The sequence below is a fragment of the Onychomys torridus genome, chromosome 12 (assembly GCF_903995425.1).
Source record: "Onychomys torridus chromosome 12, mOncTor1.1, whole genome shotgun sequence".
NCBI lineage: Eukaryota > Metazoa > Chordata > Mammalia > Rodentia > Cricetidae > Onychomys > Onychomys torridus.
Window position 1 is genome coordinate 53,349,248 of NC_050454.1, and position 22,358 is coordinate 53,371,605.

Consider the following 22,358-nt stretch of genomic DNA (forward strand, 5'->3'; position numbering starts at 1 on the left):
CACTGATTTCCATAGTGGCTAAGACAGTTTGGACTCTCACAAGCAACGGGTAAGTGTTCCCCTTTACCCACATCTTTGTCAGCATGTTCTGTCATTTGTCTGGTTGATCTTGGCCCTTTTGTCTGTGTTAAGATGAAATCTCAAAGTAGTTTTAATTTGCATGTCCCTATGGCTAAGGATGTTGAACATTTCTGTAAGAGTTTCTCAACTATTTCCTTTTCTTTAGAAAAGAGTTTTCTGATCAATCAACCAAGCAGAAGCAGGTCTCATGAATTCCCATCACATTACCAACTAAAGAGCAAGTTGTGATCTGATTACTGAATGATCTTTCCAGGACGATTTTCAGGGTCCTCGGTAGTCATTTCCAATGATTCATTGATACACGGTGTGTTCATGAGTTCAGTGGCCTTTGAGAGCCCACATAATATTTTTCAAAGACCTGTCTTGGGATCACCTAAAGGATAAATAAATGTTAAATTTAGCTCTCTCTGCTATCAATATCTATGCAAGTAGATGTTTCTTTAGATTGTACTTTAACAGTAACAAGGTTACCGTGTTTAGTGATCTACCCATTTACTCTTGAGAGGCAATTCCACTTTTCACATTCCTCTAAGCAGATCTACAGTGAAGTGAGGCCATCTTAAATCACCTTTCTAGTCATTTTATTGCAAATATAGCTTGAAAGAACCTAAAATTAATCTTTAATCTTGTTCAGGAAGAGACAGAGAGAGCCACTGTGTGCCCAGTGTGCCTGTGAAGCCCTCAGGCCAGTCGCGGAGTCTCTAGCCAGATGGGGGCGGGGCTGGCGGGGTGGTGGGCGGTTCCCGCCCGGGGCGGGGGGCGTGTGGGCGTGGCCGCCCCGCCCTCGGGCGCGCGCCGGGCTCCGGCTCCGCTGCCCTCTCGGGGCCGCGCAGGAAAGCGGAGCGAGGGGGCGGGGCCTCGGCATTGCCTCCATCCCTCCCCCCCACACACACACACACACCTTCCCCGGCTGCGGGGACCGCAGGGATGTTCCCGGCTCAGGAGGAGGCTGACAGGACCGTGTTTGTGGGCAATTTAGAGGCCCGAGTACGGGAAGAGATTCTTTACGAGCTGTTCCTTCAGGTACCGTCCGCGGGGAAGGCCGGGCGGCGGCGGTGGAGCCTCGGGACCCCGCCCCACCGGAGCTCGGGTCTCCCCTTCCTTCACTTGGGCGCCCACGAGTGCTCGATCGGAGATGAGTGGCTTCTCTGCCCTCCTCCTCTGCAGCCCCCGGGTGGGCAACGACCTCCCAGCCCTGCCCTGCAGCCTGCCAGCCCCTAGTGAGAGCTCCCCGAGCCTCTGCGGGCCCTGGAGGTGCTGCGGGAACACAATACAACCCCGTCACTGTCCTCCTGGGATAGTAAGCACCCTTATGTCCAACCTGGAAAAAAAAAAATGGTACCCGTCCCTGCCCATTACCCTTTCTCCCAAGCCGTGTGATGGGGAGAGCAGTTTATTCTAGAATCCTACAAGTGATTTCTGAAAAGCTAGGCAATCGATTCACCGTGACTAACTGCTGGGTTCCCTGGTCATGCTACTTAGTGTATTTCATCCTCGGAGGACCTTAGGGAGCTTTGAGAGAATTGGTAAACGCACTTGCCAGAGAGGGGCGTCTTCAGCTCCTCATCTAGTTGGTTAATGACTCAGAATGATGGAGCAAACTCCAGTGCCAGACAGGAGGCTTTAACGGGGGACGTCCAAACTGTTTCCCATGATTTATGCCAATCTGCAAAACAGACAGGTAAATAGTATGCAAAAGCTGTTGATAATAACAGCGCTGAGGTCAACAGTGTGACGGGGTGGGGGGGGGGGGGTCAGTCAATATTTGAGTCTCAGTATGTGGTGCCCTATAAAGTCAAATGGGAGTAATATTGTCTGAAATGTAATAGGAATGCCAGAAATAAACTTAGCTCAATAAAACAGCTACAGCCAGTGCTGTTGGCTGCTGCTAGCAAGACTATTGTTACCGGTAATAATACCAACAATAACTATTATTACTAATAGAATAATAAAAAGAAATCAAGAGTGACTTGAACTTTCAAAGAAGGGAAAATTCTTAGGGACACAATAACAGAGATGCATTTGGAGAATGAAGTTTGGATACTTAGCCATGGAAGGATTTTTTTGTTGTTGTTTTAAATAATATTTAAAGTACTTACTTTGTCTCTAAACTCAAGTAAAGCACACCTTTGCTACCCATAGAGAGATCTCCTTTTAAACATTAACATTTTTATCATTTAAAAATTATATATTTAAGACTTTTATCTTTATCCATTGCCATTTTAAAGTTTTCCCTCTGAAAACATCATTATTTTAAGACCAAATAAGGTTTGGAAATCACTGTGGGGAAAGGAGTGAGTTTAGCTCTCCGGAAAGCTTTCCTCTTGAGCCTCCAAGGGAGACAGTGAGGACTGATGGTTTGTGGGATTGCGAATCCTCTAGCACCTGAGCTATCTAGTCAGGAAGAACTAGGTCCGCAGCAGTTGAGTGCATAGAAAAGGCAATATAGAGGAGCTCCTTACTTCTTTTATGACTTCCTTTTCCCCTTTGATTAAAATTTCGACCCCGTTTAATGGGTCGAGCAGTAAACCTATGTTTTCACTTTGCCCATGGAGAATCTGGGCAAAATGAATCATTTGAAAGACGTAACATCAGAAACAGGAGCAAGGAGCAAAACCCCATTTCAGCTGCCCTGAAAATGTCTCCTTCTGACTTTAAAAGAAAGTCATGTACTTACTGATTTCAGAAAGCCAGTTAAATTTTACCTTTAAAAATATTACAGTGGAACTGGGAACGTGGGTCAGTGATTAGCATTTGCCTTGCATTCACAAGCTTCTAGGCTCAGCTGCCAGCACTCAGGAAATAAGGAGTTTGGGCTTAGGTTTATAAGTAAATCTTGTCTTCGTATGCTCCTGCGTACTGTAATATTAGTAGAGGAAAATAGAAACTAGAACACAGAATAATTCCTTTATGAATATTTTATCATCTATTTCAAATTTCTCAATATCCTTTTTAAATTCAAATATATCTTTGTTCTTTTAACCAGGAAATATTAGGGATTTAGAGTAGGAGAAAGATTGATTGCGGTTTCAGATGCATTGCATGTGAAGTTCCACGACACAGCATCTCAGGAAGCTGTCTACCTAGAGAGGCAGCCAGGGGGAAATCGGTTCCCTAACTTCCTCCAGTTCAGAGAGAGGAAGCATGAGCTAATAATCCCCGGGGAAGGCATTCAGAGAAGAAAGACTGAAATCCAGGTTACAGCCATGTAAGCATGGCAGTACCTTCTTATGGATAAAAGGCAACTATGTGTACGTTTACCCAACTCTGCAGAGAAAAATAATTATTAAAGTATACAGCTCTAAGTCCTCTCCGGTCTTGTGAACATATCCTCCAATGATGGAGGAAATTAATTGATATAATTGTTTTTCCTCAGGTGTGATTAACACTGTTCTCTAATAGTTAGCTTTGTTTCTTTACTTTGTATTACCCACTACAGTTTATGTAGCTACACATCCTGAAACTTAAAATTTGTGGTACTTTGTGTTGTTTTAAGAATTCACCATGGAATAATATTTCTAGTTGCTACTTTTCAAATTGTTCACTCTTATGAATAGCTTACCTATTCTACCAGATCTTAAACATAATCAGATAGATTTCCTTTGAGCATATTTATGAAGCAGTGTTACTAAATCAAAATGCACAATAGATTTAGTTTCTCTTAGAAACACTGTAGTATGTGCAGGTATGTGTACATGTGAGCGCACACACATGTGTATGTGTTTACAAGCATTCATGTCCATGAATGTGGCGGTCAGAGAACACTTAAGTTGTTCCTTAAGTTTCTCCTTTGTTTGAGACATGTTTTCTGTTGTAAACCCCAGGCTGGCTTGTCCTCTAGCTTGTGCATTTACATTCTGCTGACTCAAACTCAAGTCTTCACACTTAAGTGGCAGCACGTTTACCAGCTGAGCCAACACCCTAGACCTTTGGCAGTTTCTTATAAAAAAAAAATGAGTCCACCTTGTCATGTTGCTGTACATTTTGACAGCAACCAACTCAACCAACATGATTTTTCTCATTACAATTTACTTTAAGATAGACGTAGTCCTATCTTAATCTGATGTTCAAATATTCTCTAAGTTGATTTGTAAAGCCAAAAATAAAGATAGTTTTTCTTTCTTTGTAATATTTTAACTATTCCCTGTAAGTTCCTTTTCATAAATGTTTTGATAAGGTACAAAGGTTGCATAAGTAAGTAGCTGGTTGTTTATTGGGAAGATGCATTATATGTGGAGCTATTTGTGACTGTTCTTTATTGTAGTCAAACTTGAATTTATTTAATTTATCTTAGTGTAAAAACAAAATCTTTGGATTTATGAGAAAATAATTTTAGTTTCTTACAGGCTGGGCCACTAACTAAAGTGACTCTTTGCAAAGATAGAGATGGAAAGCCGAAGTCCTTTGGTTTTGTCTGCTTCAAGCATCCTGAATCTGTGTCTTATGCCATAGCTTTGCTGAATGGAATTCGTTTGTATGGAAGACCAATTAATGTGCAATATCGGTTTGGTAAGTTCTGTCTCTGACCAATCTTCAAAGTGTGTTTTGTTGTTGCAGTGCTCTGGGGCTTAATCATTTTGTTTTCTATATAGTATAGGACAGTGATTCTCAACCATCCAAATGCTGTGACCCTTGAATACAGTTCCTCAATTTGTGATGACCCCCCAAGTATAAAATTATTTCATTACTGTTTCATAACTGTAGTGTTGCTCCTGTTATGACTTGTAATGTAAATATCTGATATCCAGGATATCTGATATGTAACCTCTCAAAGGGGTCTTGACCCACAGGTTGAGAACATCTGATGTAGGACAATAAAAAAGTGTCTCAATCATGCCTATTAATTTTTTGCAGTATCTGGTAAGTTCTGTCACCCATCAATCTTCAGAATGTGCTTTCTTGTTGGGCCTATTCTCAGGGGCCTAATCATTTTGTTTTCTATATAGTATAGGACAATAAAAAGTGTCTCTGGCATCACTATTGGGTTTTTTTTTTGGGGGGGGGATACATATCTAATGCTTAATGTATAATTAATTGATATTGCCTACCATATTACCAAACCAAACTTATCTCCTCAATATTAAAACTTTTTAAATTCTATTTCAGAACCAACCAAGAAGTAACTATAAAGGTTGCCAGCAACTTCAAAATCTACATGAATTAAAAACAAATAACTAAATTTTATATAGCAAGGCTGTTTTACCTTGTTGACACTGCTCAAGTACCTATTATTTCTCAAAGAAAGTCCTTCCAAATTAGTCTTTCTTGGGAAACTGTTCTATGAACATTGCTAGGGCCTGAATTTAAAGTTAATGACATCTGTTACACACACCGTAAACTAGCCATCTATAAATGAGAAGGAAAGAGAATGTTGCAGGCTTAGAAAAAACTGATAGAGGCCATCTAAGTAACTCTAGGGCCTCCTCAGGACTTATTGGTGTATTTCTGTTACCATTGATCTACTAAAATCAAGAGTAACAAAAACCATGTCCTTTTGCAAAAGGAAAGTGGTCTCTGCCTTTCTCTTTGCTGCCCCCCAACACACACACACACACACACCTCTACCAATTGGTAGAATAAGCTTGGGTGTGTTATGTTGAATTGGCTTTTGTACATAATGCTTAAGGAACTCTTATATTTTATGAGCAAGTGTCAGTGAATAGTGTGCCATTTTTAGTTTATAGTAATATGCAATAAAACATTGCATATCTCACATAGTCCCATGCCTGTATAATAATCTTCATATCTGTCCATGGCTTTTGGATACAGTTCAGTTTTCATTCAGTCATTTATAATCCTGTATAAAATCTATAATTGTAAATCTAGATACAAGTTTTATGTGCATATGCCCTAACTAGGACAGAATTTTGAATGCTAAAAAGGTAGGGCTTTATATTTGTCTTTGGTTTTTATTAAACAGCGTCTCACTATATACATCTCAAACTAACCTAAAACTCTGGATCCTTCTGCCTCAGTCTCTCAAATGCTGAGCTATCATTCAGAACCACCAGATTTGGGGTTTTGGATGACTTTTTGACCTAATGCTAGAATGTTCAAACTCCAAATAATTGTGTCATGAAATAATGTTTCTTTTCTATTTTATTTTCTTTAATTCTGTCTCATTAAAGGTAGTTCTCGCTCTTCTGAACCAGCTAGCCAAAGTTTTGAGAGCTGTGTTAAGATAAACTCACACAGCTTCAGGTAATCAGATGCATGTTTTTTTAATAAATATGGACTTTATTATCTTAATTTATCAGACATCAACAAGTATATCAAAGCAGCAGTCTAGGCACTTAACATTTTACTTAAATTGTAAAGATAGCTTTAAAATTAAAGTGATAAAAATTCCACATTGCTTTTCTATGTATAGAGAACTGATGTTCTCTTAGTGAGTGCAAGGCATTTGCTTTGTTATGTTCATATCAGAGTGTTTCCTTTTATCAAATATAACATAATCTAAGGTGTTCCTTATAGAAAGCCAGATGTGATTCTAAATATTGTAGATTCAGGTACTTTATAACTAAGAAATTAATGTAATACTATGTCATTACATCATCAGTGAAATAATACATTATTTGTGTATGTTCCAAGCATTTATTCTCAAAGGTTACCAGAGAATTCTTCTCTTCTACTTACATAAGGCTGTCATTTTTTTTTTTTTTTCATGAGAAAATGACCTTTGTACCTTGGAAATTTAAGATGTTTTTGTTTCTCTTCTTTCCAAAGGAACGATGAAATGCTGGGCAGATCCTCGTTTCCCATGCACTTTTTCCCAATTGCGAATGCTGCTGTACCTCAAGAATATTTTTTCTTTCAGAAAACGGTACGTGTGAAATGCATTTGTTTCAGTATCCAACTTAGTCCTTGACGTTTGGTGTTGAAATCCGAACCTGGCATCAGTGCAGACTATAGCCCAGCGCATGCTCAGACAGGGTCATGAGAAATCCTGTGCAGAAGACCTCAGTGCTCAGCTGTAGCAGGCAGGTGATCGCGATGACAGCAGTAACCAAGCAACCCTTGAATGGCACATCCCCAGGAAGTGACCATTGCCGAAGACGTTCTTAGGAACGGAGATGTTCTCACAGTGTGTGATGTTCGTATGTGTGGCCGTCAATCACATTTAAGTATTTTTGTCTAAAAAGCCCCTTGAAAGTTCTCAGTTACTTGAAGGAGCTGTGGTTTAAAGGTCTCCACAGTTTGGCTGTGGCCTAGAAATCTTAATTGTGGTTTTGGATTCTAGAATATTTTCCTCACAACGCTGTGTTTAATAAGTAAAATAATTTAAGTTCCGGGATATTACTCCACAAACCATAGGTTTATTAGTGACAGGTGTGAGACTTTGTTTTGTTTCTGTTTGTTTGTTTTTATTCAGAGGCTGTTATGAATACTGTGTGTGTGTGTGTGTGTGTGTGTGTGTGTGTGTGTGTGTGTGTGTGATTTAACATCCATTTTCAATTAGTAAGCAGTCAGGGAATTTTCTGGAAAATGATGCTTTCACTTCTGGAGAAAACTTCCCTAAATTATGGCTAGATACATATCAGCAAGGAAGCCTCACCTGGTTCTAAAGTCTCCCAGGATCTTTTATCTCTTGGTCCAGCTGAGCTTGCATGGGAAGATTGGCTCATGCTAATCCTCTCCTCTGATTAGAACAGTCGGAAATTTCAGCTAGTTTGTTAAAACCCAAGCAGCATTTCTTTACCTACAAAGTGACAACTATGTCCTTTTACAACGTGGAAACTCTCGGCTTCATTTGCACCTAAGAAGCTTTTAATTTTCATTCAAATTTAAAATCAGTGCGTGTACCACTTATTGGGAAGTTTCTATGTACATTTTAAGAAAATGGAACATGGTAGTTATAAATTTTTCTGTTAGAAATTTTATGTAACTCTACATCAAATCAAATAACTTCAATGACGATTTAGCTTCCAAATAGGATAAACTAAGTATTTGAGAAGGACCCCCCCCCTACTCCCCAGAAAATAAAAGCAAAATATCTCCCTGGGGATGTACCTCGGTGGTAAGTGCCTGCGTAGCAAGAGCAAGGTCCTGGGCACAATATTCCAGCTCTGGAAAAAAAAAACAAAACAAAAAACAAAAAAAACTCCTTAACTGGTGAAGGTGTTAAATGACAATAGTCTGAATATGTATTGGGATAAATATAGTTTTATCTATTTATTTTTCCTTTTATATTGTGTTTACAGGTTACCTATGTATTTTTGCATACTATTTCTTCTGGACACTGCTAATCAATGTGGCAGTAAACTATGTTGCACCTTGAATCTTTCTGCTTCATGTTACCCAGATGAAGCAATGCCCACAACCCCTGTACAATACAGTCCCTGTATCCAGGTCCAGCTTGGCCCACTATTGCGTCTGCCAGTGCCTGTGAGTTGGTACCTTCCCCTCTGCATTTTGTGTGTGTGTTCACGCGTGTCTTCTCTTTGCAGCACTGGCACACACACTGTCCAATGTTGCAGCCTCCTTTCTATGACATGACAGCGTCACTCCCCAACAGTGCATCTGGAGCTCACTCCTTAAGCCTTGAGGCTGGACCCAGCTCCTATGAGTGGACTCCCCAGCAACCAAGTGAGCCTGACGTTTATCAGAGGAACCCACGAAAGAGGGAGAGGCAAGCCAGCGACACAGACAGTAGCTCAGAAGACAAGAGAGGGAATGAAGGGAGCCAAAAACACCAGAAATGTAAAAGGAAGAAGAAATACCAGTGAAACATATCTGCCCTGCTCTCAACTCTCTCTCTCTCTCTCTCTCTCTCTCTCTCTCTCTCTCTCTCTCTCTCTCAAAAAAAAAAAAAATCTGTTGTACCGAATGACCCATTTCTTGGCCATCTTGTCTTTTTTTAAACACATGTGAAAATATGACTCTGTGATTTGCTGTTCAGTTTTTGCCCTGAATGATAACAGCCTTTAAACAATAATATAATGTACTACTTTTGTATTTGCCAGGTTATTTTTGGCCCATTGTCAAGAAGGGTACACTTTACATCATCTTATTTTCAGAGTTGAGGATGAAATGCGTCCAAGTTCGAAAGCCGCTCACTGAACCCTTGGGGGTTAACCAACTGCGATGCTCTCCCTAGAGTCTTGCCTAAGGCTTTCAACCACAAGTGGGCTGGCCTAAGATGTAGGTTGCTGGGAGAGCTAATGGGAATCTTTTAAAACAACATGGTCTAATGAATATGTAGTCAGTTCCCTCTGAAACTGATACTGTCCTTTTTATGCCTAAATGTGGTAACTGAGCATCCCTAGCAGGGCTGATTTCCCATGACCATGACTTGTAATGCCAAAGGAAAGACAACTGCCGTATGCCTAAAGGGAATGCCACACGATATTCCCTCTTTTCATGATTTTATTTGACATAACTCTTTACATCTCATTTACAGTTTGTAGTGAAAAAAAGAATCAGTTGATGATGTCAGTATCCACTGTCCACCTCTGCCATCAAGCGTGGAAATACACTGCAAATGTGTGAATTGCCATGGTGAGCATGTGTATAGAACAACATTGTATCATCATCTATTTAGTGCCTATATTTCCAGGTCTATATTTTTAATTCACTTATTTTAGAAGATAAATGTAAAATGTATGGTGTATGTCAATTTTATTCAGCATTAACCAAAATTATGAGAATCATGTATTTATTAAAGCTAATTGAAAGAATTGGGCAAACTCACTTGGATTTATCTACTCAGTTCAATAAGAAAAATCACACATGGATGTTACTTTTGCATGTTGTTTACTTTTTCATAAGTATTATTTATTTAAAAGAATAAAAATATGTTTCACCAGACAAATAACTGAATTTTCACTCTTGGCAAAAATAAGTTTATAAAATAGTGATGGTTATGACAAATACAAGTCTATTTCCATCTGATCCATATGAAAACCTAAATTCAGCTGCATAGAACTGTAATGGGTTTTTACATTCTTCAATATTTAAACGTGAAAGCATTATTTTTCTTTTAAACCCATATTTTGGCAATTTGGAGTCATTGCCAAGGTAAAATTTATTATGAAAATTAGATAATAACATCTTTAAATTCATTGTCTTCAGGTTTTCTCTAGATGTGTAATTTACTGTGGACGTAAATTAGGCCAATGTGATTGGCGTATTAGCAGAGCTGTGTATAAGAATGCTTCTTCACAACTAAGATTGACATGTGTAAGCTGGGCGGTGGTGGTGCAAACATCTTTAATCCCAGCACTCAGGAGGCAGAGGCAGGCGGATCTCTGGGAGTTCAAGGCCAGGCTGGTCTACAGAGTGAGATCCAGGACAGACACCAAAACTACACAGAGAAACCCTGTTGGGGGGAGGGGGGCAAGGGGTAGGGGGAGAGAAGAAGAAGGAGGAGGAGAGGAGGTCAGGTTGAAGCAGTACATGTTCCAACTGGGAAATGTTCTTTAACTCCTCCATTAGAGACAGAAAATTAACTCAGCATTAATTCTCAGCTAGTCAGCCCTTCAGCCACACAGAATGCTAGCAAAGTCGCTTTCACTGTGGTGTCTTTCTTCGTTAAGGATTAGAAAGCGTGCTAATATTTACTACAACTCCAGAATTTTAAGTTGTCAATTTTCCAAGTGCTATGTATTTAGACGAAGAACCTGTTAGTAGAATAGCTTCACAGGGATTTCTTTTCCAGTTTTTGTCCTTCAATCTCATAAATTGACTTCAAATACGAGAAGAAATTAATAACCTAAAAATGAAACTAGACACTTTACACATCCTCAATTCAATAATTTATTTAATTAATTTTTAATATACCAATCGGCAGCATAACAGGGAAAAGTGTGACTAGAAATTAATGGCGAACACACACTCAAATCTGCAGAAGAAATACATTGTACTATGGGCTAGCTGTGTAGGCAAAAGACACCTACAATATTTCACCACTAAATGCAATTGCATGCCATATTTTTGAAACATTACAAAATGCTGTTGCAATTGATTTTTGTTATTGTGTATGGCTTAAAAATACTGAAAATTGTTACACATTGTTCAGGTTAAAAATATTATATGTAAATACATACTCGGCTTCTTAATGAATGGTTAAAGATTTCTCTCTTGACAATATTTCCGATATTGTACCTAGATTTTCCTTCTTATCTATTACACATACTCACTAGGTTCTCTCATTAGCAATACAAACTTCATTCTAAATCTTTCTAGTCTAAATCCTCCCCAGATATTTCTTCTTTGCTCACTTTTGGCTAGTGTTCTCATACTGATAAGTTCTTCAAAATTTTCCACAGCGACCTTGCTTTGGTGCCTGACTTCAGTCCCTGGTCATGCTTCCATTAACACTGAAATATTTCTGATGCCAAACGAACGTCCAAATGAAAATTAGACCCTTATATTTTCATGTGAGCACACTGAAAATATAGTAGAGGTGACACAGTTCTCTCGGTTTCATGTCTATTGAAATGTGGAAAGTTGAAGCAAATTCCTCGCGGTAGACTGTGAGGTCTGGTGAGCTGTGGTTATAGTTGCCACTCTGGTGGTTTGGTGTATGTGCTTCCTATTCCTGCTGGTCCCTGGGAGGAAAGAGCCAGAGGACTGCTGTGTAGTCACGTCCCAAGGTAAAGAGCTGGCAAAAGGCCACTCCCGAGCTGATTGCAGCTGCCCTGGTGCTTTCCACTGTCCACAGTCAGCCTCTGCTCCTACACATGTGAGCAAAGCATTGGAGAGGAGAGTTGTGTTCATTTAGTTATTGCTTATCTAAAAAGACAATTGCTAACCCGGGCTTTATTTCGGTCAAAGGGATTCCTCAAAATCAAACTACTTCAGAAATTATATTTTACTACAGATAGCTCAAAGAACATCTATTTAAGTGATTTTCTTTGTTTTTGGCATTTTGACACATACACAATTAAATGTTATCATGTCTCCCTCCAATTCCCCCACCCTTACTTAGGAAGCTTAATAAAATACTCATTATTTGAACAATATTGATGAGTCTCATCCACTTACTTATTAGAGTTATAATGTTTTGGGTTTTAGTTCTGTATAATAAGAAACAATAGTTACCACAGCAACATTTTAACTGTATTCTAACCTTGGCTTACAGTCAGAAGAAATACATTGTTTATTGTTCTGTTTGCCATCCAGAACCCTGGGAACAATTATAGAAAGTTCTCACTTCAATTTCGTTTAATGTGTATTTGTATTTGCACTTGGACACACATACGTGTGACGTGTGGTGGGGGGGTGTGCATGTGCATGCATATCAAGGCCCTGGAGCAACATCACATATTTTCCTCAGTTGCTTAAGCTTTACAAATTACCTTGAGACACAGGGTATCTCATTGATCTTGGAGCTCACCTATTTGGCAAGATTAGCTTGCCAGGAAACTTCCAAGATACCCCAACTTTGCCTCACAGGACCAGGATTCTGAAGACTTGCCGCCATTTCTAGCTTTGTACATGGGTGCTATTGATCGCAACTCAGGACCACATGTTCACACAGCAGATATTTTGTGAACTGACGTACCCTCCAGCTTCTCACTACTCTTCCCTGTGATCTTGTTTAAGATTCCCTGTCTTCTGCTAATAATTATCATCATTAAGAGACTCAGTCATCAATGAATAAATGCCCTCCCAACACTAAATTGATACCAAAGATACATCGCTGAAAAATGGATGACCTCACACCATTCAAGAAGCTATGGTCTTCAGACAAGGATGGAAAGCTAGAGATGGGATGCAGGGGTGTGGGGATTCAGGATAGTTACAGCATGGCAGAGGTAAACAGAACAAAACAATAGGAATCCTCGGGAGGCTCTGGTCCTCAAAAAATGAATCCTGAGAGGAGGAGAGGAAATTGTCAAACCCCTCACAAATAATGAGGTATGCTGAATGTTTACCAGCTTCTCTATAACATCTGAACTGTTCCCATGCTGCCCACTCTGTCCACTCAACCATGGGGAGGTGACTCCAAGTTTCATGTCTGTGCAAGTTTCTGTCAACCTAAGTATACTTAAATGTCTAAACCTTTCTGCTGTTACTCATCCTATTCTCTGTGGTTTCTTTTGGTTTTTCTGTTATTTGCACTTATTAAATCAGTTTGTTGTTGTTGTTGCTTTTTTTGTAGCTTTGATTTTACAGAAGCTCACAGCTAAGACTCTACCTTGAATCTTAGAAGACTGTGTTTTAAACTTCTGAGCAGCACTGGGGCTGTTGAGAATATGGGCACTCTTAAATTGGGCTGAATATATTTTTTTTTTCATTATGAAATGACAATCAGCCTATGGTGGTAGGGATGAAATATTTTAGTTTGCATGTAACATGTCCCGGACTGGATCATTTGATTGAACACTTCATCTCTAACTGTGGAGCTATTTGGGGATTTTGTAGAACTTTCAGGCATGGAGTCACAGAGCATAACGAACACAGGTTAGTCACAGGAATAACTCTTTGAAGAACACAGCTGAGACCTATTTATTGCCCAGCCTCCCTGATATCCCAATTCACCAAAGCGTCTACAAATCCTGCCACAATCCCCCAATTCACAAAATTGCCTGCTGCAGCCAGAATGTATTCTCCACAATACGATTTAAGCCTCTAAACTGAGCCAATATAAGTCCCTCCCCACCTTAAGTCATTCCTGTCAGGTACTCTGACACAGCAACCATGCCCAAAGAGAGCAAAAGGTGATGTAAGACAGCTGGTATACAAGAAGCATGACTTTGTGGAAATGACCCATGTACCTACCAGTGGGAAGAACCTAGCCGAAATGAACAGTTCCCTACACACACACTTTTCCTAGCCTTTAAGATCAAAACCTAAGCTTGGTATCCTATAGGGAAATGACCTCCCCAGGTCTACCCTTAAGAAAAGAAGAAATTCATGACCAGACACTTAACTTTTCAGTCAGCATCTTCTTGGGCAATTACACAGGCACTGTCATGTACAGTCTATCAACAGGCATCTCTGATGGGTAGAAGGGTACTCAAAGTTCTCCAGTGGAATCTATCCTGTGGGCCATCTATAGTATGATAAGGAATTCCTCCTGGGTTCTGTTCTGTAACAGGTAGATAGTGATTCTGGAAGGACTCATCTTACACAGGGAAATGGAATGGGTTCCTGTGAAAGCTCTCTTTTGGACGTGACATAGCCATTTCACTGATGCACTTATAGAAACTGGTATTACCTGCACAAGATAAGCACAATATGGGCCTGTCATCATTTCATAATAGATGAGGGAAAAGATAATGATGCCACACATCTTCCTGAGTAACTACTGGCAATTAATGGTTGCTGGGAAAGAAGGTGTCATTTCGTTCAATGTCAATGGCTAATTTGCTTATAAGTCACCCCCTAGCAAATATCATGCAGAGAACCCCAGTTAAACACACACACACACACACACACACACACACACACACACACACATAAAGCTTTTAAAAAGCAACAGTAAAAACACTTTCAGTTCTTTGAAAACATTCACTGAGTTTATCACCACTGTTTTTTTAGAAAAGTACACTATGGTTCGCTGACAAATTCGTTCATATGTGACCCAATTACTTCCTGAGAACAATGGATCAAAGCAATTGTCTCAGCTCTCTTTTGATGTGGTAAGAGAGGGGGAAGAAGCTTGTTCTGGGGGCAGAAGCTGGAGGTGGTATGGGGCCAACAGAAGCGTAGACCTGAGATGGTTTTTCATGAAAATAATGACCTATAAATGCCTCCCCTGTGTGTTTATGTACCTGAAAGTTGACCTCTGCAGATACTATTTTTAGAGTCTTTCACTTGGAACAAGTTGTGCCCACTGGCATTTGTACGTGTCGATGATGTACTCCCTTGTTGCCTCCATCTGCCTGTCTCTGACCTGGACACTGTGATTTCTGTTCATCAGCATTTCAGGCTGTGCTGGTGGTTGCCTTGTGAGACATTCTCAGTAAGCATTTTCATTATTAACAGAAACGACTTTTTCCAGTTTTTCTTCTGGTGTTTTGTTTCATCTTCACAATAAATATGCAAAATACTTAGAATTAATGTCATTGTGAGATATAAGCTAAAGAATCTACCCTGTGTTATTCTCCAGGCTATTGGTTAAAATAACCCATCTACCACAAAGTAAACCCTTGTTTGTGTTTTTCAGTGCTTTTGATTCTTATGCATTGAACATCTGGCTTTATAATAATACTTCATTATTTTAATTAATCTAGTCATTACTTAATGGACAATTTCATGAAATTCCATCTTTGCAACTTCATAAAACAAACTAATCACATTTTACTAAGATTAAAATGTGTATTTATATTTGTTCCATTTTATTGGTGTGAAGTATTTAAACTCAGTAGCCACTTAGCATAGTCTTTAAAAACACCTTCAAACATAATTACTTTGAATTGTCCATTTTACTCTAAATTTGTTTTCCAAGTTTTAAAACATGGGCCAACAAATCTTCAGAACTATTAGAAGGCTAGCTAACTTCCTTTAAAGCTTCTCTCTTGTAACAATGTTATTTAAACTTCTGCCAGTAAGGTTAGTTTTAAATACATGTTAAAGATTAAAAGGACAAATATGGATCAATTTTTATCAAAACTCATCTGCATGTATTATTAAAGGACAATGAACAAGCAAAGTTGCTCTTTATTTCTTTTTCTTTGCAATCCAATTTCTTTATTCCTTTGAATAAATTCCAGGGGCAGCATTGAAGTAGGTCTTAAGGACCAGAATTTATCCTTGCAAACTGGTTTCCTTCTCTTTTCCAATTCTCAAGACAGTGTGAGGAACAACCTTACACACCACTCCTCTGTTCTTTCATCTGAGTCTACACAGACTGTTGTAAATGCCCACTGCTAGACACTTAGATATGCTCACAACCCACCATTTTCCAATGGATGAGACTTCAGCAAAGAGGCAAAGATGCTTTCTATGAATCTGAGCCCCAGTGTTCATGAAAATTGCATGTTCTCTGCTGTGAAATGTGTTACATCACCAACTCTGGAGTTGGGACATGGAAGTTCCACCTTACATGCATGGATCCCACCTTATCCTTTCCTGTTCCTTTCAATTTTCATTGTTCTCACTTCAATAGTATTGACACATCATAGTTAAAAATGACTTAAGTGCCTCACAGTTCTGGAGAAGTGCTTCACTATTGGGTCACCATAGAACTGTGGTATTCAGAACCCAGGAAATGTCCACTCTAGAATTTTCATTACAGATTATCTCCGTTAAGAATGGAAATATTGCTAGAGAGAGAATCTAGTTGATATAGCTCTTACGGGTGGGCTTATGACACTTGTGTCTTCAGTAAAATATTTCATGAACATTACAGAATTTCAAAGTGTAGGGGAGGATTCTGAACTGCACAGAAGAGTGACTTTTTCTCTCTAGTTGGCTCAGCATATGAGCAACAGAAACAATAGCTTGCACTGATTAAGTTAGCTGAGGAACATTTCTATAGAGTTGACAGGAGGTTTTAAGATTTGTATGGACTAAATGCTTGTATTCCTCCAAATGACTATGATAAGGTCTATTCCCCCAAATTTTGGTATGGTGGTATTTTGAAATGAACATATTATGAAGGTAGAGCCCTCATGAGTGTCTCTGTCCTTCCTGAGCTGGTTCTTCTCCTGTCCCTTCACTAAGTGAGAACACAAGAATGCATCAAGAAGGCATCAGGCCCTCGCTGGATCCCAGGTCTTCCATCACCAGGATCTCAAACTTCTGAGGCTTCAGAATTGTGGAAAGAGGACATTTGCTGTTTAATACGATCAAAGCATGGCAATTTGTTATAGCAGCCTTAGCTGGCTTGGACAAAGTGAAAATGATTCTATAATAATTAAAAAAAAAAAAAAAAACAGAAGTAGCAGAACTAAAATAATGTAGCCTCCCCACATATGGAAACAATACAACTTGACAAAGATCTTAAAGTCCAGTACAAAGACCCAGAGAATGAAACTTTTAAGGGTCTTTGAGACTGCAAACTAAAACTTAGTTCATAGTAAATGTCCACATTTCAGATTTCCCTAAAAATATTGTTATTATAAGAAAAAGTATGGGTTTGGGTTATTTCTTGTGGTGATATTCTATTTGTGCTGAAATGTGGTGGTATTTTATTTGTATGTTAATAAAGTTTGCCTGGAGATCAGAGGACATAGCCAGCCATACACAAAATCAGACAGTGGTAGCACACTCTCTTAACATGTTCACATGGCAAGCAGAGTCTCTGTGTGTTCAAGGACACACTAGGGAACAGCCAAGTGTGGTGATACACATCTTTAATCCCAGTACCAACCATCGAGACCTAGAGGCCTGTACAGACAGGCAGTGACAAAAAAGAGAGGTAGCTGGGCTAAGAGTCAATGAGAGGGCAGAACAGCAAGACAATAAAGGCGCAGGTTAGACAGGAAGTAGCTCTCTTGGGAACTTATGGCAGCATGGTGAGCTAAGGTCAGCTGATCTCTGATCTCTATGGCTTTCACCTCTGTATTTGGCTCTGTGTTTCTTACTTAATAAGACTGTTTAGAAATTCATCTACAGTTGGCACCCACGTGGCAAGAATTCATTAAAAAACCATTGATGGCCTTACAGTCCAGGGGTTACAGGCCCTGGCTAGGCCAGAGATACAAGCAATCTGGCTACAGTCAGCTGGAGCAATTTGTGGCCAGATCTCTAGCTCTCGTGGCCAGAGCTGCAAGAGGCCAGAACTGCAAGCAGCTAGACTGCTTGTGGGTTTACAGACCCTTGGCTCAGGCCCGAAGTGGCTCAAGCCAGAGCATGTGGCTGGACTTTAGCTTTCAGCTTTTTTTATTTCTTCTCCTGGCAGGTAGTAGGTTCTCTCTCTGTGTCTCTCTGTCTCTGTCTCTCTGTATCTCTCTCTCTCTCTCTCTCTCTCTCTCTCTTCTCTCTGTCTCTGTCTCTCTCTCTGTCTTTCTCTCTCTCTCTCTGGATTCCCATCTCAGACTGTAACCACACTAGGCAGCTTTATAGAAATGGGTTAATCTAAGATATAAGAGCTAGCTAGCAAGAGGCCTGCCATAGACCATACAGTTCGTAAGTAATATAAGCCTCTGTGTGTTGAATTGGGTTCGAGCAGCTGCAGAACATGGAGGTACACAGGAAAACTTCCAGCTACAAACCTGAGACTTCAGAATTACTAGTACCTAGCTACTGTTGTGTTTTAATTCCCTAAACTTTTGAACTGGAGTTTCTATTGCTGCTCTTAGCACTGTCTCCCTACTGCAGGATGGTAGACAAACAGCTCACAGCTGCTCAGACACAGAGGCCCCATGATGAAGAAACCAAAAGGCCTCATCTATGCCTGGACCTAATTCAGATGATGACCACCTGTAACTTATCCTGATTGTCCTGTTGTCGTGGAAAGTAATAACTATGGGGCTGTAAAGAATGCCGTAGCTCTTGGGCATGCCTCTCTTGAAGTATAGGGTATGTTTTTTGTCTCTATCCATCTTCTCTGCTATAACTAAACGTGTGAAGCTGGGTGAATTGGAAAGTTTTTCCATTAGCTCTCAGTCATAGAGGTTCAAAAGCACAGTATCAGCTATGCGATCCACTCAGGTGCTCTGGTGGGGTGCTTGTGACAGACAGCATCACAATTGCAGGACAATTTGAGTTCTTAGTGGGTGATATGGATAGAAGGGATTCGGAGGAATTCTATTGTCCATTCTAAAGGTCATTATCTGAGAACCTGATCCTCCAGTCACAGAATGGTTGGACCACTCCTGAAAGAGACTTGATCTATCCAGGAGCAATACAGCCCCGTGAACTCCCTCTAGTCTCCACCTCTTCAAAGACTCTACCACCTGGGTACCAAGCCTTCTGTTCAAGAACCTTCAGGGAACAAATCACATGCAAAATGCAACATACCTCCTTCCTGTGAACCTTTCTCAGCTCTTTCACTGCTTTGGAAAACAGAATACAGTCACACCCTATCATGCCCTTCTCTGGTCCCATGCTTAAAGACTAGTATTTGTGCCTTATGTATTTGGAATCTTGAGTCTCTGTATTCGATTTCCAGTTACCTTCTTGTTGATTGTACTATAATGAAGACTCAGGAGCTACGTGGAAATGAACCCCAAACTTCCAAAAGTCCCTTCCAAAACAAGGCATGTGAATAAATCTATTTGAGACTTCATTAATCTGTCTCCCAGAAGGTCAGTACATGACCTCAATCAATACTACAGAGAGCAGAATCATGAGATTTAAGGAAATGTTTCTTTCTGGCCACAGAGTTTTGATATATTTGACTCCTCTAAAAGTAGCAAATGAAGTCACATTTTAATGGACCACAACCTAGATTCTGGAAGTTGATCTGGGAGCAATGACATCTTGATCGTTTTATTGGGGAAAAACAGAAGCACTTCTCTTTCTTCCTTCGAGAAGAAAGTCATTGGCTTCCCCCAGAGATCGTCTGGTGACCAGATAAATTTTGCCAGCACTACCCTTCCTGGCTAATAAGCCATCAGAACTTTGGAGGGAAACAACCGGAAATCATGTGGCTCTCAGACACTTGCTATACCCTCCTCCCAGGTTTTATGCATAAGAGGTGCTCTGTTTTGGCTCCATCTGTACTTTTTTTTCCCCACCTGCCCCTCTCTTCAGAAATCATGTAGAGAAGAGAGACATGAGGGCATTCATTTCAACTTCTTTTATATTTCTTCCAAGTCCAATTTTTGGAATTTTCATGCAATTAGATTGTGTGTGTGTGTGTGTGTGTGTGTGTGTGTGTGTGTGTGTGTGTGTGCCCTGCCTCACATTTACAAAGTGCATGAACAACAAAGATAATCCTTAGAGTTAATCTATTTTTAAAAAACTTACTTCTCATTTAATTTCAAACATGAAACATCCCATTTGTTCACAGACTATATATGCAAATTTATAAAGACACATTTAAAATCTAGTCTGAAAAGTTAGAGGGGATAATTTATGTCAAAGCTACTCTGAAGACTTGCTTGCTCTGCTTTTGATGCTTGAAAGTTCCTTGCAGAGCTGACCATATGTGTCTTCTTCCTGCCCATCAATACTCTGGTGATCACAAGCCTGGACTATTTTAACCCTCATCCAGTCTTCTCAGATCACATAAGATACAGAAAGGCTTCCGTGCCTCAAGAGATCATGAAATACAATCCATTTCTTCACATTTCATTAAAGGAATTTCGTTTCTCATTTTCAACCCAAAATCAAACAGTTTTTCCTAGAAGCTGTCACACACTGCATCCTGGCTTTCTCAAGCCCTCAAACTCTGAAGATCTAGATGGCATTAGATTTATCAGTACTTCCTAAAATTATTAATGAAGAATATTGTTTGTCTCTAGCTCTCATAACTGTTATGTGGTCAAAGCAGAGTTCTTGATCCCAAAGTAAACCAGGTTTATTTGGGGCTTTTACTCAAAAGGACAGCTACATAAAAACAAGAAGTTCCTTAGTCTGACCTCATATATTTTTCAGTCACAGTAAAGGAGAGCTCTGTATATCTTTGGATTGGTGAGATAACCACCAACCTCTCTTCTCAAGCTCCCTTCCTCATACTAAAGCTTCATCCTCACTGTATCTCTCAAGGCTATTGAAATTAGTCCTATTATGGCATTTCTGTTACTACCAGAGCCCGTGACATCATCCCTTATCTCACAGACTCCAGGAAATATGTAAGCCTTCTTCCTCAGGACCATACTTCACCCTTACATAATTTTTGAACTTCCTTGATTTGTTTTTGGAAATCACAGTTACTCAGAATCCTTTGTATCCTTAGCTAGTTTTCTTCCCTGTCTCTCTAACTGAAACCAGACTCTCTCCAGAGGACTATGAATGTTTGTTCTGCAGCCCTCTTAGGTGGTGGCTCTCATGTCTTTCACCTTCTTTGTACCCCTTAGCCAGAAGGAGGGTAGTTGCCTCTTTGCTCAATATCAATCTTTCTAGAACCTTCTTGTTCTTTCTGTCATTATGGTGTGTCACATGTAATGCCTTCTGTCTGCAACATTTACTGTGTGCTGTCATGTTTTAAACTTTGATAAAATGCAGAATAAAGCATGTAGTTCATAATGTTACTTCATAGTTTTATGGTTAAGAATTTAAGAAGTTCCCACATTTACAGATAACGTTGTGTTAGAAACTTTGTACAAATTGCTGCAAGTTTGGATCATATAATAATGTGCTTTTCAAAAAAATGAATGGATTCAGAAAGATGAGCTCCTTTAGCATATTGAGAAAATTATTTTAAAGTTGTTAACTTTCTAAAAGAAGTTCTGATGAGACCTGGGGAATTAAAAATAAACTGTGATTTTGTAATACTATAATTTTAAGATAAGAAACGAACATTTAGGAGTCAGTTACATGGACAACTCAAATCTTGTCTATGTATAATACATACTGAATCACATTTACCACCAAGTCATTTTGGGGAATGCTCGTGAATATGTGGAAAGGAAATTTTGATATTTTTAGGGTTGTTCTTTTGATCATTCTAGTTTTTGTTTTTGTTTTTTAATCTGAACGTAAATCGCAGAATATACTCATTGCAGAATACTAAAGATGTGAATTTCTTCTCATCGGTTTTACCTGAAATATGCTTTAGCCTTCCTTCTATTTGGCTCCATTTCTAATTCTATGGAATTCATAAAGTCACCCTTGCACCTGTCCATCTGCCTTTTACTATATATTGGGTTGATCCTAACCTTGGACTTCCTGCTGTCTTCTGCATATAAAAATAACGTGTGTCCTGAAGACAGTGATGAATGTGATCTTCCTTACATTCCTTAACTAATTTCTAAAATCTTTTCTTCTCCAAAATGTCACAGTGATCTCTGCTCCTTTTGTAAACATTGTAATAATATCACTCAGATCACTCAACTAAATCTCTGTATCAACGAAATTCCACAGATGAAGAGTGGGAGGTAAATATGTACACTGTGTTGCTGACCCATCTTTTCTTGAATGGAAATGTCATGTCAAGAGATCTTGTTGAGTTCACATGCCCCTTCATTGTCTAGAAACTCACCACTGTTTGGGTCCTGCAGACTTACCACCTGGGCTTTTAACATTCAAAGCAGATAATGCAGATGGCTCTGGAGAACCCCCAAGTCTACACCAAGATTAGAGTTGCCCTGATCCCATCCCTGATGCTAGCACTCACTGGGTGTTTTGTTCAGAAATGGTAAGCTGCCACCACTGTTTTGACAGCAGTTACTGGCTGCTATCCCACTTTCAGGATGAGAATTTTAATGGTAGACTCTCTCATCATGCAAAGACCCATGTACTAAAGACTTGGTCCCTAGTTTGGAGTACTGAGTGTA

General features: G+C 39.6%; 1 protein-coding gene across 3 annotated transcripts; it reads left to right on the plus strand.

Annotated features, from left to right (window-relative positions):
- Window positions 1-872: 872 nt before the first annotated feature.
- Rbm11 (RNA binding motif protein 11) lies at window positions 873-9,758 on the plus strand. 3 transcript variants are annotated; one of them, XM_036203690.1, is made up of 6 exons: window positions 1,051-1,104; window positions 1,564-1,762; window positions 4,418-4,590; window positions 6,210-6,282; window positions 6,808-6,904; window positions 8,529-9,758. In XM_036203690.1, the coding sequence occupies exons 2-6, from the start codon at window positions 1,740-1,742 to the stop codon at window positions 8,805-8,807; spliced, it is 645 nt and encodes a 214-aa protein (XP_036059583.1). In that variant the 5' UTR covers window positions 1,051-1,104; window positions 1,564-1,739; the 3' UTR covers window positions 8,808-9,758. The 3 variants fall into 3 exon arrangements, with proteins under 3 accessions (XP_036059582.1, XP_036059583.1, XP_036059584.1); XM_036203691.1 differs by having other exon boundaries at window positions 4,428-4,590; XM_036203689.1 differs by lacking the exon at window positions 1,564-1,762 and having other exon boundaries at window positions 873-1,104; window positions 4,428-4,590.
- The last annotated feature ends 12,600 nt before the right edge of the window (window positions 9,759-22,358 follow it).